This window comes from Sesamum indicum, linkage group LG4 (assembly GCF_000512975.1).
Source record: "Sesamum indicum cultivar Zhongzhi No. 13 linkage group LG4, S_indicum_v1.0, whole genome shotgun sequence".
Classification (NCBI taxonomy): domain Eukaryota; kingdom Viridiplantae; phylum Streptophyta; class Magnoliopsida; order Lamiales; family Pedaliaceae; genus Sesamum; species Sesamum indicum.
Genome location: NC_026148.1, coordinates 14,394,043 through 14,406,646, shown reverse-complemented (window position 1 = coordinate 14,406,646; position 12,604 = coordinate 14,394,043). Strand labels below are relative to the sequence as shown.

The following is a 12,604-nucleotide window of genomic DNA, read 5'->3' as shown; positions in this document are numbered from 1 at the left end:
ATAAATCAACATCTATAAATATTGGCTCCCCCACATCAGGTACAACTTTTGCTACTTCAACTTTTACACTTTCTATCAAAGACTTTGAATCCTCGACTTACTTAAGCGTCGAAGAGTCATTCTCGTAAAACCCTTCGGTTTGGCCTTAACATTATCTTGTTTTAAAGGATTTATTCTACATCAGAGCATTTGGTATAATAAAGACATTAAATACGTGCTATAAAATATCAAATATTTTGTCCTTGCTTCTTAAAATTAATAGATAATTAAAACCATCGTTCATTATTCCTTTTTTATTGTTGTTGATTATGATTTATTCCTTGTGGATTGATAAATATAATTCTTTTTGTATATTTATACTATTTATTAAGAGGAAAACTTTTACAATAATTGCCATGGTTGTATAATACAAATTGCTTAAAATACGCCTAACTATATTTATCTTATTTGTATTTTTAACTCATATAAATTAAAGTTAATTTATTTTATTAATTTTGACTAATTATTCATTTTATGTGTTTAATTTAATATAATAAAGATTATTTATACACCCGCATTTAACATCTTGCTAGTATATCTAAAGCTTATCCTTTCTGTAATCATGTTAATTTAAATAGCTTTTTTCAAAATTGAGTTGATATAATTATATATATATATATTATGTGAATTACAGTCAGCACAAGAGCACTCCGAAGGCCACTGTTTGTGCAGTATCACAAGTTATGATGAATAAAGAACGACGATAATAAAAATGGCAGAAATGTCAACTTTATTTTTTCAGTATTTTATTGTTGGCAGAATCAAAGCCAATTTGTCTCCTGTGATTTCATTTTCCACAGGCACACACCATCAAACCAACCCCCCACCAAAAAAAAGGAAATTTGCAAACTTTTAATTATTTGGTAAAAAAAAGAGCATAAAAATAAAAAAATATCACGGATTAAAAATGTCATGGAATGAAGAATCCATTGTTGATTTGTCTTATTGTTGTTTGCTCTGAGAGGCAATTCTCTTTTCTTTTTCTTTTTCATCAGAATCCTTTTTTTTTTTTTTTCTTCTTTTTGTTAATTTTTTGCTTAAATTTATTTTTCATCTACCATTGAATTTGAGGTGTCTTTTTCTTTCACCTGATTGAATCACACTGTGATCTCTCTCTCTCTCTCTCTCTCTTGTTTTGCTTGTATTTCCGAGTATGGGGCTCCTTAGACTTTGCCTCAGCCCAATTCCACCATGGGTTCTCTCCCAGCACCACCATTATTCTTTTCTTTAAATGTAAGGTCTGAACAACACTTGCTTCCTTATTTATACACAAATGGGCTCATATATGCACAGTAGGACAGAGAGAGAGCTATATGAATAACAGCTAGACAAGTATTATGAGGGATGAAACTTAAAATTCGAGTGGCGAAACGAAAGGGAGTCTGCACTGATGGTTTAAAGATGCAGTCTTTTTTTGGTCTTTTCTAGTATATAGATGCTTAGATTGTTGGAGGGTTCCCTTTTAGCTGTTATGAACAGTGCAAGATTTTGAAAATTCTCTGGGATTTGCGGTTGTGGGACACTGAAAAGATTACATAGAAAGTAGGGACAGCAGAAGTGCACTACGGAAGAAGAAACAAACAAAAAGCTGAACTGGGATTTTGATGTTGTGGGCAACAAACATCAAGAAAGGGTGAAAATGATGTCTTCGGGAATAAATTTGGTGATGACAGTGATTGGGTTTGGTATGAGTATTATGTTCATAGTATTTGTCTGTACAAGGCTTATTTGTGCTCGAATATATTTGAGTGTTTCCAGGAGGTCTTCTGCCAGGGCATCTGGATCTGATCTTGGCATTGTAAGCATTGTTGTTTCTATTTTATCATACTCATTATTCTGTTTCTGATTTGGTTGCAGATTTTGCTCTTACAATGTTTTCCATGTTAATTCTGTTTTTGTTGTCTTTTTTCGGCATTTTTCCACCCGATGTGAACCAAAATCTTTAATTGAGTTCTGTATTGTTTCATGTTTTCATATTAGAAATTGGCTCATGCTTAACTATATTACATCCCTCTGCTTTTTTGCTGTTTTTGTTTGGTCAAGAATTTTGCAAAAAAAGTCTGAGAAGTTTTGGAGTGAATCCATCTCTGCATTTTATAGTGCATCACTCTTTTTGTCCTTTTTGTGATTTATACCTGTAGGTGTTACTCCACTTCCTTATAACAGCCCACTGAAGCCAACTTGTACTAGATTCTTGATCTTGTTAAGAAAACATGAGTTACAATTTTGTTTCTCAGTTTCTCATTCTTTTAGAGGGATTTATTGCTCATTTATTGTCTCAGTCGGAGTGACTCTTGAGAATCTTGTTTCATCATATTTGACAAAGGACTATTTTTGCTTTGGATAACTTCTGACTCTTTTCATGTAAAGGAGTTTCGTTTTTGGACAGTTGGAGAGGGGTATTCATGGTCTTGAACCTCTTGCGCTGGCCGACTTCCCTACAAAGAAGTACAGAGAATTATGCTTGTCCTCAAAAGAAAATGCTCAGTAAGTTAATCTTTTCGAATTCTGTCGAGTTTATGTGATGCTAGTTCAGCCAAAGTGTTTTTAGCAATATCCTGTTTCTCTTTGTTTCATGGGAGTAAACTTATGGTGATTTAAAGATTCTTACATCTCTTTGGAGTAACTTACTTTGCTTCTGACCCTAATAGAGGTCGTTTGAAATTTAGCATGGTTAAATTGTTTGAGTGTTTGCACATTGGCCGTAGTTAGCATCTTCCACAATTGTGTTCTAGCAAGCACAATGTCATTATTACTGTGCAGTGTAGATTATGGTTTATGACAATTTTTAGAGTTTTGTTAGCTGTTTTATTCACAATGATCTTAGTTGCTTTGCTTAAGTAATATGCCGATGTTCCTAAAATGTGTTGTGTGGAAGGGATAGACTATGTATATTGAAGCTAATAAGAGCAAATTACATTTAAGTTCAAAAGAGCCCATCAGAGTATCTTAAAGTGAAACGGACAACTCATGATTTTCAATAAAAAGTGAAATAGCCACATCATTCTGCAAATTTAGGCTTAAAGAAACCAATTCAGTATACAAACGAGTATAGCTTCGTTTCACCTATCCTTTAGGATTTAACCAAATTTAGTGACTTGCAGATTGCAAGACTGGCTTTTAGTAGGTGTTTTTCCTATCCATTATATATAATAATCCATCAGTTGGGTGCTTGATGAACAACTTGTTTGGATTCAGGAGTTTAGCTTCTAACAAGGTTTTGCCTCAGATGGGACTGATGTTTTATTAAGGCCAGAATCACTACATACCCATAATGAGGAGAAAGTTTTGTTACTCCAGGTTAATATCATGTTGATTGTTGGGTTTAAGGTTAAAAATCATGGTATTTGGGCAATTCAAGGAAATGGAAGCTTCATTTCAATGAGTATAGACATGCATAGCAAGAGATGGTTCTGCGAGATTCTTGTCTTACTTTCTGGACCCGAAATTCTTTCGCTAAAATTCCTTGAATGGCATTTGTCCTGTTCTTGTTGTTTCAGCTGGTTGTCCAGAGAGTGATGCTAGTTCGTTCTCCATACTTTATCTTGTCCTACCTTCTCGCTCTCTTTTTCCTAAATTCCTGATGCATCGCCATGACACACACATGAACCATACTACAATGCTTGTAACCTCCCTGAAATGTATACCAATCAAAACGAGCTCGAGCCACTGTATGCAGAGGGGTCAGACCAATTCAGTATAAGCCTACACCTTTTATGGCTTAAATTTTGCCTTAAAAGACATCTTTTGTCGTCATATATTTGGGTGCACAGCATTACCATGTGCTTAAAAAGACATCTTTTGTCGATATATTTGGGTGCACAGCATTAACATGTGCTTTGATAGGGTTGAAAGACCACATAATTAAGCAGCTGGGATCTATGTAAGGTTGCAAGCAAGGTGGGGTAATTGTCGATAACTGGCTGGCCACTGGAAGTGGTGGGTAATGGGTTGTATGGCTGACATAGTGGCAGTGACGAATTCGTAATCCACCTGAGTTAGGATATCAACGGCTGAAGTTGTTTCTCTCCGAATTATCTAAAAGAAGCCCTCAAATTCGCAATTCCACTGCTCAGTTTAAGTATTGGCATTTACGGTTCTTTTCACCATTTAAAGCTACAATCTTGTATTTTGTTCGCAAGAAAAAATATTGCATCTGGTATTGGACCATAATTAATTTTAAGCCTGTAACGAAACTGTACAAAACAATTAACTCAAAGAGTATGCACTCCTGTAAAGAAAATGTGCAGATTTACATCACGAAGGATAGTTGTGATGGAGTTTCGAACTCCATTAACCTTAGAGGCTTCCTTTCTACTTTGCTGCACACATGTTTGATATCATGGAAATGCATAAATCTTCCCAAGCAAATCAATGTTCATCAGTCGGCCGGTGTAATTTTAAAACAGCAAATATTGGTTTGGTTCAAAATTTTTGATTGGTTTACATTGTGGAAAGTCGAAACTGTCAAATACATAGCTTGATCATGCCGGACAATAAAATTTGTATCATCACTGCATATTTATGTTCTCTGAAGGAGCTGTACTCACCTTATCTGTACTTCTAGTTCTGCTAAACTGTATATTTTTGCAAGATACTTATACCTGCTGTCCATATACTTATAACTCGTCATTTTGACCTAAAACTATAAAGTCGCAGGTGCACCATATGCCTGTCCGACTACCATGAGGAGGATACACTGCGTGTCCTGCCCGTCTGCGGACATTCCTTTCATGCAATGTGCATCGACATATGGCTGCAGCAGCACTCCACATGTCCAGTATGTCGAATCTCTCTCCGTCAACCTTCCGAGAGAAAGTGGTTCATGCAGCCAATGTTTAGCTCAGCTCTCCGATCTCAGTACACTATGCAACCCATAAATGCACATTATTGTCATTGCATGGCGAACGGACACAGGCGTTCGCCAAGATCCATTGACAACGAGATTATCGACCCCATCCAGGAGGTCGGCTGTCACTTAGAAGGTGACGGGAATGACATTGGACATAGCAACGCCGTCTCCATCAATCATGAACAGAGTATCAAAACTTCGGGAAATAGAAAAGTAGGGAGCCCGTCGTGCCAGTAAAAGTTTTTCGACCACAACTGCTGCTGCTGCCGGTCCTGATCACCCTTTTTCTAAATTGTTTCACCTCTGCATTTCTGTAAATAAGTCGTTAGTGTTATTTCTTTGTCTTAGCTTCTTTTTCTTGTTTTCCCTTTTTCTCTCGTGTAGACAGAAGTTTTCTCAGTTCAGTTTAGAAAGTAGAATGGTATGAAATTTGCTACATGTTTGGGGGACTATGGTGCTTTAGAACCTTTGAAATTCTTGCTCAAATTCGATCCACCGAACTTTGACTAATCACCCGATAAGTAAATTACATGTTATATGATGGGTGTACTGATCAAGAAGATTGAGCCAAAAGATCTTAACAGTATTTCTACAGAGAATGCTGTTACATTTAACCCAAAAGATTTCGAGAATAGGATGCCATTTTTCAACTAAAATAAAGTCGAAGAATACATTTTGAAACACGACTAACTATTTGAAAACTTTTAAAATTTACAATTTTGAACAATCATAACTATTCACTTATAAGGCCCGGTGATGCCGTGCATGTGGATTGTGTACATTTGAGCCATCAATCGTTGCACCACACATAATATATTATTGTGTATTAATCCAACAGTACACAATCCGATGCTCATGCGTGCGTCAAAACCGCAACTCCAGTTTTCCTTTGTATAGAAATAATCCAACAATACACGATCTTGGATCTTGGATCTTGGGCTATTCTTCATCACTCTTAAAGATATACTACTCATAAATGCCATAAACCAACCAGACCGCATAGCGCAGTGGATTAGCGCGTTTGACTTCGGATCAAAAGGTCGTGGGTTCGACTCCCACTGTGGTTGTGAGTTTCTATATTTTTATTTTCCTTTTATGGGTATCCCATTAATCGTTGTCAAGAACCAAAAGAAAGCGTTTGCTGCAAAGTCCTAACTACTCCCATAAACGTGTTTAACGCTTTCTGGGAAATAGAAAATTCAATATACTACGAAAAAAAACATGTCGTCACTAGCTGCTTTCTCAATAAAACCCCTCTATCTTATGAAAAATTAGCTGAAACTTCCCTTGTGTTAATGAAATAGGAGAAAAAAAATCCTATGTTATTCGAAATATTGCACTCTCCCTTGTTGTTTGTTATCCTTAACGGCGTTAAAATTTTTAGTTATTTATACATTATACTTTTGTTTTAACAGCCATTAATTTTCAATTGATAAAAATGAATTATTTAAATTATAAGTAATTTAAAAATATATTTATATATATATATATTATTTTGTTTATCTAACCCGATTGTGCATGAGTAATATAACTAAAATTAGGAAAAATTACATTTACATCCCTAAATTTATGGCCTGTTCACACAAACCACACGTATCTTTTATATAATTACACATACACCCACCAAAATGTTAATACCAGTTACACAAACCATCCTACATTTTTAAAAAATTACACACACCCCTAAAAATTTTAGCATCTACAAACTAGTCCTATTTTTTTGCGGTTAGGGCTTTATGTAATTATTTAAAAGATATGGATAATTTATATAAATAGACCATAGAAGGGAATATAAATGTAATTATCCTTAAAACTATGCGATAAATAATAGTTACTTGATGCAAATATTAAGATAACTCAATACTCTCACTAAAAATAGTAAGATATGAAAATGGTAAATCTGATAAGTTTATGTTTTTACATTTAGTATCATTTTGTAGAAGTAATGAGTTTTTAGATCATAAATTCTTGTTAAAAATAAATAAATAATCAATTTACCATCGAAATTGAATTCCATCCAGACACATAGTGAAAACAAGGAATAGAAGATAATAAGGCCCAATTCAGTTGGGAAAGTTGAGATTTCATGATCTTAAAGGTCACGAGTTCAAACTGTGTTATATGCATGAAATATTGTTTTACGTCATAATAAATATTATCTTTTTATTTAATAATAATTTATCGCTTCAATTTAAAAATATAAAATATCAAGGTATATTACAATCTCATTATTTTGTAAAAGTAATCTACTTTTATTTGAGTAGTTTTACCTAAATTGATTTCACCTTCTTTCACATTATATTTCTTTTTCCTCCAAGAGGGATGGGAAAACAAAGAAATAATATGTAATAGTACATTTGCCTTGAAACCAAACCAGCAATGACCACAAAATCACATCACAGACATCAAACAATACAAGCAAAACTCTTCCAATAAAGGTGCAAAAATTTCAGAGTGATAGATGCCAAAAGTTAATGAAGTCAAGTGTAGTAATTACACAGTATTACATGCTTCAAGTAGCATCTCATCTATTTGATGTTCCAAAAGATTTCTCAATCAAAGTCACTAACAAGCAAGTGAAATCTGCACCTTCTACAGTATAAGAACTTTTGGAGTAAAATAACACAATATCAGTTTAATCTCCCCATGTGGGATAGAGAGGGGCTCCAACCGGGGGGACATTGGTCTCGGAGGTAAGACGTGATTTTGAGCCAGCCCTCAGAATTCCACAGGATGTATTGTGGAAGCCGCTGCTTCTGGTGTGCCTCAAAGACCTACTCGTTATCAAACCTAAGCTTCTTTGGACCGCTCTGCATGCAGCCCACCTGCAGAAGCCAACGTGATTCATTTGGTGGGGCAGAGAATTGACCTTCTTCTTTCAAAGTTTACATCCATACAATTTCATATAATATCAATTAGAACTTTTATTAGACAAAAGTTAAAGAGAGAACATCCTTGGACAAGAGAATATAGTTCAAGGAGGCTGTTAAAATATGGACCATAACAGTATCAAATGACTGAGAATTGACAAAGTTTTAATTTGTAATAGGGTTCAATGCAAGGGAAATTATGTCATTTGTCTGAGTTAATAGAGCATGAAATATAAAACAGAAATAACAAAAAGAAGGTAACATAATATCTTACAATTTCTGGACACTCATAATCAATACCAGCTGCCTGAATCCGCTTTCGTCGTTTCTGGTCTCTCTTCACAATTCCGGCAACTAATTTCTTCTGCTGCTCCAGGGTTCTTTCCTGGAAATTATACCCATTTGAGTGGATTACAATCAAGATGTACAAGCAGAGTAAAAGCTATGCATTTAAACCATGGCTTGTACCTTATCATGACGCTTCTTTTCAATTTGAACCCAATCCAACGGTTTATACCAGCGGCTCACACCTTTCCATCTGAGAAAATTAGACATTCGATGGTTAGGTTTTGAGTACAGGGACATTGTTTATATTCAACACTAGTAACTTCAGTAATAAGAATCATGTGAGTATATATAGCCTTCACTAGTTTTGCTTTTCCAATTGGTTTTTCCCCTTTCCATTTGTCTCGAAAGGATCCTCGTTTATATTTCTTTCTTAATTGTTTCAATTGTTCTAAGGAAAGGATTCAGATGCAAAATCTCATCAGACTTTACACATAACGGATTACTTCAAATAGATCACATAATTATGGTTTTAATGTATTAGAATCATAACAGGGAGATATCAATCTACAAAAAGATATATTCTTAAGTGTGCGATATGTAGAGGGACATGACAGATGCATAGAGACAGCTTCTTTAAAATCTCAAGTTAAACCACATCATATTTTGGATAAAACCACGGACCCAAGCCCAATTTAATGCCCAATGTTTAGTAGGGAACTGGTTTTTATTTTCTTTTTTCCATTTAAATATGATGTATTTTAAAAAATTGAAACCATGCATTACTTAAAGAAGACATTCATCACGGGCGTAAGAATGAATTAACCGAGCATATCTTGACAATCATAATTCCTCACATTTTTGGATGAACTTGTTCAGGAGGAACAAGACGAACTTGCAACAGATGCTCATACATTAAATAATTATGCATGCATTCTTCAACAACTTTTGCAACCTGCAGTAATCGAAAAAACAGGAGTGAGAAAAGGTGGCACGTGTTAAGAAATAGCACAGAAGTTTTAGTAATGTTAATATCTTTGCCCAAGTATAAGTGTACAACCTCAGGAGACTCAAATTCAATGAACCCAAAATGCTTTGATTTCCCTGTCTGTCCAAAAAAGGAGAAAGAAATTAATACACAAACTGCATAAATCACAGCTTGTATGGATGCATGCAGGAGGTACCAGTGAAACTTCTGCACAAATGCACACAATCAGATATTCTAGGGACTACAAGCCGCTTTGCATTGTAAGACTTTGATGATATGAACAATCATAATCATTTGATTATAACCATGCACATTCTTCATGCCATCACATAAATGCAGTCATAAGCTGATAAGTCGACCAACTCAATTCAAATTCCAAATGGTAAATGGAAAAATCTATAATCAGCATCAAAATTTTCAAACTAAAGCTTTGTCATTTCAAAACAACACAACTTAACAAAATACATTTCGTGCTTCAAGAAGTTTGTAGTTAAAAGATTTTTATGGCAAATCAAACTCTTCCTGTTCCTGTGATGGCTAGTCTTCCACACACATATACTAAAAGCAAGAATCATATATAACTCAATCTATAATGTTACACCCTTAGGCCTTTCCCAGCTTAGATTCTCTTATCTCACCCATCCTATTTATGTATTCACCTAATATGGTTATGAATATCAAAACACTGAGGAGGAAGACCAGAAAATCATTATGAGTTGACTATACCAGAGTCCAGACCTATCAACACTTTAACTGCAACCAATCCTGCATCTGAATCTCATCATTCTCCTCTATAGTTTGGCAACAACTAAAATTCACGCTTTCCCTCACTTCCCAATCTAAGTAACACACGACAACTCATTGTAACAACTTGCGAACACATAAATCAAATTATTTTCCGCATGATAACAAAAACTTCAACCTTTCCCCATTATCACAGATTTTTGAATCAAATATTCTCCATATCAATGCAAGAAAAAGTTATCCAGACCCAAATGAAGGATAGTGCTCCCAGAACAAATTAATATGCTTGCTTAAGCATTAGGAAACTGCAGAAATTAAGAAACAAACCTTCCTATTCCTTGCAATCCTCAGCCTTTTGATAGTACCAAACTGCTTAAAGAAAGCTGCCAAAGCCAATCTTAGTACAATAATACTCATCGAGAATACACAACAGTGTAAACTGAACTCAAGAATTCGCAACAATTCATACAAACAGACCTTCCATTTCATTTTCATAAAATCCATGCGGGATTCTCCCAATGTACAAAACTCTAGCTTTATTCTCTCCATTTTGAGCTTTCGGAAGATCCCTGGCTGGACCACCCTCCAACGGCTATTTTCCAAACATAAAAAAATCAATTACATACACATAACTCTCAAAAAATCAATAAACAAAAGTGCAAACATATGAATGCGAGCATAAATAATGAATTATCTAGGAACGGGCAAACATACCAAGAAATCATGAGTTTCATCCTTGGCAGCGGAGAACTGGGCCGATGCCTTCTTCAAATTCTTCATCATCACTTTCTTCTTGGCCTTGGCTCCCATATCTCTGTAGAAACCAACACAATAACTTGAGCAAGTTTAGATCATATTCAAGCCAAAAAGAAACACTATATTTAGTTCCGTGAGGGTTTACCCGGCGTTGTGAATAGGGGAGACGCAGAGGGGAAGAGAAAGAAGGCTTCAAACCCTAATTGAGGCTTTTCAAAAATTGGATTGAAGTAGTGGAGATAGTAGCGAGTATATTTTATTATTTTATTTCTTTATTATATATATATATATATATATATATGTTTAAACCATAATTATATTACCGAATCAATATTTTATTCCATTCAAGAATTAAGTAATACATCAACTTCATAATATACTAGTATATTGGTGCGAATGAGTCGAGCTCGACGAAAACTCTAGGCTCGACCTTGACGAGCATGAAAGCTACAGGCTTGAGACCATGCAAGGGGCTCAAGCTCAGGCTTATGAGCCAAACTCGGGATCAAGATTAATTTTTTTTTCTTTGAAACATTTGAAACATAAAAAATAAATGAATTATTTACATGAGATATTGACTGATAATTTTTATATATGATGAAAATTTTGAACATATGCATTTTGTTTAAGTGAATATTGAAATATACCAATAAAAATCATATAAATTATATTAGATATTTATTTATAAAAAAAATTATCAAATCATACTAAATTGTTGATTAAGCTTCTTTTAGATAATCTAGATCTAATATATGAGATATTAACTAATAATTTTAATATATGTTGAATTTTAAAATAAATGTATGTTGTTGTAGTGATCTTAAATTATAACAATAAAATTCAAATAAAAGGAATTAGTAAATACAAATTTGCCATTATATCTATCAATAGAGTGAAAGCAAAAAGTCCAATATCCAGCCATAAACCCTAATTTCATCATTCAATCAAGCATTTGGGATATTTTAAATTTCATAACAAATTCTCACATTAACTTATATTGCTACGAACCACCAATACTCGTCAAAAGAAATAGAGATATATGATACAAGAACATGTAAGTACTCTTTTACGCCTTGTTGACCAAGAAGGATAGGATTAACAGGGTTTAGGATTGAATTTGAATACCCTTCAGGATCGCAAGAGTGAGACACAAGAATCCGACGTTTACTTAGCACATAGACAATTCCATGATTAGAGGAAAACATGTTTACTAGGACTTAATAACCTCAGCATTGGAATGTGAAATTACATTTTTGACCATTAATAAGACAAGCAGTTTTGTCAGTATACATTGTCACAAATTGGGAACCAATTGGGAACAACTGTGAGTTTGCCACAAATTTGTCAAGTATTTCTTGAATTCTATGATAAATTTAAGTTTACATTTTTATATCCGAGGAGTTAACGTATTGCCTGTATATGACAAATTGCCTATCTGCATTTGGAGAATTCGTTTATTTTTTTACCTCTTACCGCTTGTTATGCATTGTCGCATAATCCTTTTTACCATCATTTATAGAAAATTCATGTCAACAAAAATCTTTAAACATATAATACTAATGGTTTATAGGTAGTAATAGATGGAGAATGGTCATTGTGCCACAATGTCGGTAGTGGGACGAATTCAGGAGGTAAAGCATCAAATAGGCAACATTCTTCATGTTCGTGAGACGACCTCGTATGTATATGTACTTGTGGTGCGGAGGTGGTTGTTCGTTTGTTGTGGACTAGTATTAATCTAGGCAGACCATTCCGTGGATGTCCCGGTAATGAGATAGGAAGTGGTCATTTCAAATTTAACCCCTGATTGTATTGTTTTTTTTAATTTTAGTCCAGTGTTTCACTAAAATAGACTAAGTTAGCTGAAAAACGTTGTAACATTGGTCCGACTCACATTCTGCCGTTAACACTTAACATAAAAAACACGTACTCTAATATTAAGAGCTGGAAAGTCATTCCTTTTAACTTTAGTGTTACTTATATTTTTTATCTTAATTCTCTCTTTTATATCAGTGTCAATTTATGTAAATGAATACAACTCAACATAATGAATAAAAGGAAGAAAATTCA

At 34.3% G+C, this 12,604-nt stretch overlaps 2 protein-coding genes and 1 non-coding gene across 4 annotated transcripts; 2 read left to right on the top strand and 1 right to left on the bottom strand.

Moving 5' to 3' along the window:
• Positions 1,061 to 5,341, top strand: LOC105161039 (RING-H2 finger protein ATL38). Of its 2 annotated transcripts, none has more exons than XM_011078601.2 (3): positions 1,061 to 1,837; positions 2,429 to 2,526; positions 4,699 to 5,341. In XM_011078601.2, exons 1-3 carry the CDS (start codon positions 1,679 to 1,681, stop codon positions 5,126 to 5,128), a joined length of 687 nt encoding a protein of 228 aa, XP_011076903.1. In that variant the 5' UTR covers positions 1,061 to 1,678; the 3' UTR covers positions 5,129 to 5,341. The 2 variants fall into 2 exon arrangements, with proteins under 2 accessions (XP_011076903.1, XP_011076902.1); XM_011078600.2 differs by having other exon boundaries at positions 4,693 to 5,341.
• Positions 5,885 to 5,958, top strand: TRNAR-UCG. The gene has a single exon. It is a non-coding gene; the product is annotated as a tRNA-Arg (tRNA).
• On the bottom strand, positions 7,297 to 10,693 carry LOC105161038 (uncharacterized RNA-binding protein C1827.05c-like). Its single transcript, XM_011078599.2, has 9 exons — positions 10,680 to 10,693; positions 10,493 to 10,592; positions 10,256 to 10,370; positions 10,106 to 10,161; positions 9,107 to 9,154; positions 8,904 to 9,001; positions 8,230 to 8,299; positions 8,036 to 8,146; positions 7,297 to 7,716 (listed from the first exon to the last, which is right to left on the bottom strand). Exons 2-9 carry the CDS (start codon positions 10,586 to 10,588, stop codon positions 7,666 to 7,668), a joined length of 645 nt encoding a protein of 214 aa, XP_011076901.1. The 5' UTR covers positions 10,589 to 10,592; positions 10,680 to 10,693; the 3' UTR covers positions 7,297 to 7,665.

Bases quoted from the DNA above. Each gene is read 5' to 3' on its own strand.
- LOC105161039 (XM_011078600.2), top strand. From the start codon at position 1,679: ATGATGTCTTCGGGAATAAATTTGGTGATGACAGTGATTGGGTTTGGT. The intron at 1,838-2,428 runs GTAAGCATTGTT...GTTTTTGGACAG, and splicing joins CTGGATCTGATCTTGGCATT to TTGGAGAGGGGTATTCATGG. The intron at 2,527-4,692 runs GTAAGTTAATCT...AAAACTATAAAG, and splicing joins TCCTCAAAAGAAAATGCTCA to TCGCAGGTGCACCATATGCC.
- LOC105161038 (XM_011078599.2), bottom strand. From the start codon at position 10,588: ATGGGAGCCAAGGCCAAGAAGAAAGTGATGATGAAGAATTTGAAGAAG. The intron at 9,002-9,106 runs GTTGTACACTTA...CGATTACTGCAG, and splicing joins TTGAATTTGAGTCTCCTGAG to GTTGCAAAAGTTGTTGAAGA. The intron at 8,300-8,903 runs GTGAGGAATTAT...TAATTTTCTCAG, and splicing joins GAACAAGTTCATCCAAAAAT to ATGGAAAGGTGTGAGCCGCT.